Source organism: Mandrillus leucophaeus, unplaced genomic scaffold, assembly GCF_000951045.1.
Source record: "Mandrillus leucophaeus isolate KB7577 unplaced genomic scaffold, Mleu.le_1.0 Scaffold22, whole genome shotgun sequence".
Classification (NCBI taxonomy): Eukaryota; Metazoa; Chordata; class Mammalia; order Primates; family Cercopithecidae; genus Mandrillus; species Mandrillus leucophaeus.
In genome coordinates this window covers 349092-355223 of record NW_012102254.1, presented here as the reverse complement: position 1 = coordinate 355223, position 6132 = coordinate 349092, and the positions used below count along the sequence as shown (strand labels likewise).

Below are 6132 nucleotides of genomic sequence, written 5' to 3'. Positions count from 1 at the left end.
CGGAGTTTCACTCTTGTTGCCTAGGCTGGAGTGCAATGGCACAATCTTGGCTCAATGCAACCTCTGCCTCTTGGGTTCAGATGATTCTCCTGCCTCAGCCTTCCGAGTAGCTGGCATGCAGCACTATGCCTGGCTAATTTTGTGTAGAGATGGGGTTTTTCTCCATGTTGATCAGGCTAGTCTCAAACTCCCAACCTCAGGTGATCTGCCGGCCTCGGCCTCCCAAAGTGCTGGGATTACAGGCGTGGGCTACCATGCCGTCAATTTTTTGTATTTTTAGTAGAGACGGGGTTTCACCAGGCTGGTCTCAAACTCCTGACCTAAGTGATCCACCCACTTCAGCCTCCCAAAGTAAAGTGCTGGGATTACAGGCATGAGCCACTACACACCCAGCCTGGATTTATATTTCTGTCTTGCCATTTCTCACTAAATTTGAACAAGTGAATGAGAGACAGAGAGAGAGAGATCTCGTTCATTGGTTTCAAATATATATACACACACACACACATATATATTTTTTTTTTGAGACAGAATTTTGCTCTTGTTGCCCAGGCTGGAGTGCAATGGCATGATCTCAGCTCACTGCAGCCTCCATCTCCCAGGTTCAAGCAATTCTCCTGCCTCAGCCTCCCGAGTAGCTGGGATTACAGGCGCACACCACTACACCCGGATAATCTGTGTATGTTTAATAGAGATGGGGTTCTGCCGTGTTGGCCAGGCTGATCTTGAACTCCTAACCTCAGGTGATGCGCCTGCCTTGGCCTCCCAAAGTGCTGGGATTACAGGCGTGAGCCACCACGCCTGGCCATATAAATATATATAAAATACAAATATATATAAATTTATCCCTTAATAGTTCTATAACCTTCTGCTCAAAGCGATCTATGGTCCTAATTCATTTACATACATGTCTTTATTCCAATATATCCCATTTGCAACAATCTTATCTTTCTACTTTTGTGTAAAGGTACAGACTTATCATATGTCTGCCAAAAGTCACTGGGTCTCATAGCCCAGGCCTCAAATCCATCCACAGAGTAATCACATCTTAGAGGACAGACACTCACCATCACTGTGATGATGAACATTTCATTCTTTTGAAAGTAACTTTTAAATTTGGCCTGAATCAATTCTGTTGCCTGCTATTACCTATAAACACATGATGGTAAAATATGAAGGAGGGTGTAGAAATATCTCAACACCCTGGAAGCACAGGCTCTGGAATCCTGCCTTGACCACTCACTACCTCTAGGCACAACACTTAATCCCCCTGTGCTTCTATTTCTTCATCTATAACACGGGAATGATGACAGTTCCTTCCTCAAAAGATTGCTGTGAAAATTAACTATGTACAAAAGGTTCAGCACACTTTCCCTCAGTTTCTTAGAATAATCAGTTGTTATTTGTCTACTACTTCAAAACACTAACAATTGTAAGAATTCCCATTCTAGGCCGGATGTGGTGGCTCACACCTGTAATCCCAGCACTTTGGGAGGCCAAAGCAGGCGGATCACTTGAGGTCAGGAGTTCGATACTAGCATGGCCAACATAGTGAAACCCTGTCTCTACTCAAAATACAAAAATTGGCTGGGCGTGGTGGCGTGCGCCTGTAATCCCAGCTACTGGGGTGGCTAAGGCACAAGAATCTCTTGAACCCGGGAGGCGGATGTTGCAGTGAGCCGAGATTGCGCCACTGCACTTTGACCTGGGCAACAGAATGAGACTCTGTCTCAAAAAAAAAGGAATTCCCATGCCATAATACTTTTTTATCTTTTCTGGAGATGAGAGAGGGTCTTGCTGTGTCGCCAAGGCTAGAAGCTAGAATGTAGTGGATGCCATCATGGCTCACTGCAGTCTCGACTTCCTGGGCTCAAGCAATCTTCCCACCTCAGAGCTGGGACTACGACAAGCACACACCACCACATCCAGCTAATTTTTTTAGTTTTTGTAGAGATTAGGTCTCACTATGTTGCCCAGGCTGATCTCAAACACCTGGTCTCAAGTGATCTTCCTGCCTCAGCCTCCCAAAGTGCTGGAATTACAGGTGTGAGCCACCATGCCCAGCTATCTTTAACATTTTAAATCTATTTTATGGTGTTTATCATCAGATAAAAATCTCACCAAAGTCATATATATCACCCTTAAACTATTAATCCCTTGGGAGGGGAAAACTACACATGTGCAAACAAGCGCACACGGGCACATACACAGATCTCTGACTGTGGACATGATCAATATAGTACCACTAGCCACACTAGCCAAATGATTTAAATTTTAATTAATAAAATTTAAATTAACTGCCTTAGTCATAGTAGCCACATTTTAGCCACTCAGTATGGCCAGTGGCCACCATATTGAAAAGCACAGACACAGAATTACAGACAGTTCTATCAGACAACACTGTTCTAGACTGCCAAGTTTTAAGCTTCAGTCTTACCAAATCCAAAAGGCAGGAAAAAACATGTTGATGGAAGTAAACGAAGGAAGAGGAGTCTACGAAAAAGGGAGATGAAACCAAAGAGGGACCCTAGACAAAGACCTCAGCCATAGGCAGAATGGTGCCCCAACACATGACCCATGGACCCAGTAGACACTCCTGAAGGAGGGGCAACGAGGATACTGTAGAGCTTTCGGTCCTTGGACTCAGAGCGCATGCGGCTCAGCTGCTGCTTGTGACAGCGCAGGCTCCAGGGGTTATGGCTGATCTTCTCAGAACTCAAGCCACTGTTGCCATCTAGCATCTGGAAAGGGACCTCTGAGTGGCTGTGCAGCTCCACCTTCGGACTCTTTGCCTCCTGTGAGCTAAGAAGGAAGAACATACACATCACTAAGAAACTCAGGCAAGTCATCCTCTGGGGTCTCAATGCACAGGGCACAGGTCTGTCTACGACAACAGACCCACAGACCCTGCTAATGGGTTGCATGAAGGTCCCATGAGCCAATAAAAATGAGTAAATGTTACAAGTAGTGTTCTTCCTATGTCTCTTAAAACTATCTGTAAAATAACGTTTTTGTCAAATTATGTGATGAAAATACCACTTCGCATCCATTAGGATGGCTACTATCAAAGAAGAAAGTGGAACAAGTGTCCAGTATGTGAAGAAACTAGAACTCTCATACACTGCTGGTAGGAATGTAAAATGATGCAGCCACCAAAAAGTTTGGTGGTTTCTCAAAAAGTTAAACACAGATTATAACTCAGCAATTCCATTCCTAGGTATACACCCAAAAGAAATGACAAGGATCCAAACAGACACTTTACATCAACATTCACAGCAGCACTACTCACAATAAACAAAAGGTAGAAACAACCAAGCATCCATCAACAGATGGATAAGCAGAATGTGGGATATACATACAATGGAATATTATTCAGCAATAAAAAGGAATTAAATTCCTATACATGCTACAACATATATGAACTTGAAAACATTTTGCTAAGTGAAATAAGCCAGACACAAAAGGATAAATATTGTGTGATTCTACTCATGTGAAGTAACTGCAAATCCATTAAGACAGAAACTAGAAAAGTGGTTGCCACAGGCTGAGGGAAGGAGGAATGGGGAGTTAGTTGCACAACAATGTGAATGTACGTAATGCTACCGAACTGCACCCAGCCGAGGAAGGAAATTTTATTTCCAAAATAAGTCAAGGCCAGGCACCATGGGTCACAACTGTAATCCCAACACTTTGGGAGGCCAAGGTGGGAGGATCACTTGAGCCTAGGTGTTCAAGACCAGCCTGGGCAACATGTCAAAACTCCATCTCTACAAAAAATTTAAAAATTAGCTGGGCATGGTGGCTTGTGCCTGTAGTTCCAGCCAGCTAGCCACTTGGGAGGCTAAGGTGGGAGGATCACCTGAGCCCAGGGGGCTGAGGATGCACTGAGCCGTGATCATGCTACTACACTCCAGCCTGGGCAACAGAGACAGACTATGTCTCAAAAATAAATAAATAAAATAAATCAAACCACAAAGGAGTTTTTGTGAGAAAGCAACTTCAACTGAAAATACTGGAACTTTGCCAACAATTTCATTATGCCCCAACGTAAAAATCTTTGCTTGAAGTAACCAACAACACTGTTTATCATACTGAAAGGCCAAGAAAACCACACTACTGGTGAAGCCATGTGCCCTGCAAATTACAGAGCAAGCCTGCAGCTTACAGCAGAGGTGGAACATTACAGTAATTTTTTTTTCTTTTTGAGACAGCATCTCGCTGTGACGCCCATCAACTTCAAATGCCACTCTCCTCTCCAGAACTGCAGGCCTCTCCTCTAACTGTGTGGCATGAGTTGCACAGATTCAAGCTAACACCAGGGCTGGTGTGTGCTGGAAATGATGACCCTCCCTGGCAAGGGTCAGCTGTGCAACACTGGTGAAGAGGTAGTGGCAGAGACCCCACTTCCACCTAACTGAAAGTAGAGGAGGCCGGGCGCGGTGGCTCAAGCCTGTAATCCCAGCACTTTGGGAGGCTGAGACGGGCGGATCACGAGGTCAGGAGATCGAGACCATCCTGGCTAACACGGTGAAACCCCATCTCTACTAAAAACTACAAAAAACTAGCCGGGCGAGGTGGCGGGCGCCTGTAGTCCCAGCTACTCGGGAGGCTGAGGCAGGAGAATGGCGTGAACTCGGGAGGCGGAGCTTGCAGTGAGCTGAGATCCGGCCACTGCACTCCAGCCTGGGCGACAGAGCGAGACTCCGTCTCAAAAAAAAAAAAAAAAAAAAAAAAAAAGTAGAGGAGCCCACCAATGCCTCTCAGAATGATAAAACCCTTACTTTCTTCTGGTGAGAGCACTGTTGAGGCCATTCAAACATGTCTTTTCTGTGAAACCCTTTAGGAAACAGAAAGGTGGACTTATTTGCCATGTAAACCCAAGGAAGTTCTCTGCGTCTGGATGAAGCCCCCACGATACTTGGTATCACCCTCAGTGTTGCAGCCCTGGTTCTGTGAAGAAAAAAGCCCCACCCCTGGAATGACAGTCTCTCTGCTAACAGGCCAGACAGTGGTTTGGTCAGTACAGGTAGAGCTGTCACCTTCAGAGCAGGACCTTGAACCTGGACATAGGCAGACAGTGATGTTATTCTAGGTGATGTTATTCTATAGCTTTTCACCAAATGACTCATGAAGCAACCTCTGTACCTTTGGAGGACAATAAAAAAAGCCCACTCTAGGCTGGGCGCAGTGGCTCACACCTATAATCCTCACACTTTGGGAGGCCAAGGTGGGAGGATTGCTTGAAGCCAGGAGTTTGACACCATCCCGGGCAACAAAGTGAGACCCTATCTCTACAAAAAATTAAAAAATTAGCTGAGTGCAGTGGTGTGCACCTGTAGTCCCAGCTACTTGGGAGGCTGAGGTGAAAGGATAGGATGGCTTGAGCCCAGTATTCAAGGCTGCAGTGAGTCACTGATGGTGCCACTGCACTCTAGTCTGGGTGACAGAGCAAGACCTTGTCTCTTTTAGAGTAGGGGGAAAAGTCACTCTGAGCGCTGCTCAGAGAGAACCATCAATTGTCAGCTACAGACTTGGGGGAAAATTCTTTGTCACTTGAATGACCAAGTTAGGTCCCAAAGACATTAGTCAAGAAGCAGCCTCTTGGGGAGTGAAGGGGGAGCACTAGAAGAAGTGCTTCTGTGGGCTGGAAGCCATCTGACCAAAGAATGTTTGACATTTGAAGACCCTGCTTACTAAGAAGTGGATATGAAGCTCTCTACTTGCATGAAACATGCAGACCTGGCCAAAGAGGATCTGCTGACTGAGGACACGGGAAATGACATATAACCCACTCAGCCAGTGTCTCATGGGGTTCTGTACTCCTTGACATGGGCGTATCCTTGTTCAACAAACTGAGTGAGAAGAACTGGAGTGTCCTGGGCCTTTACAAAGCTTCAGGGGCACAGGTATGTAGCATGTATTGGTGAACTGATCTGATATCACAGATGAACTATGTACTGTCACATCTAAGGAAATTCCCAATTTCAGCTTCTAAGTCAAGTCACAAAGCATCTTACTAAAACCTTTTTTTCTTGAGACAGAGTTTTTGCTCTTGTTGCCCAGGCTGGAGTGCAATGGTGTAATCTCAGCTCACTGCAACCTGGGTTCAACCCTCCTGGGTTCAAGTGGTTC

At 45.5% G+C, this 6132-nt stretch overlaps 1 protein-coding gene across 4 annotated transcripts in view; it reads right to left on the bottom strand.

Annotated features, from left to right (window-relative positions):
• IP6K1 (inositol hexakisphosphate kinase 1) overlaps positions 1 to 6132 on the bottom strand; it is a 77159-nt gene that overhangs the window by 11828 nt on the left and 59199 nt on the right. For all 4 annotated transcript variants that reach the window (XM_011980886.1, XM_011980889.1, XM_011980888.1 and 1 more), the window contains one exon: positions 2621 to 2802. In XM_011980886.1, the coding sequence (XP_011836276.1) occupies positions 2621 to 2802 (182 nt within the window). The remainder of the gene's footprint in view (positions 1 to 2620; positions 2803 to 6132) is intronic.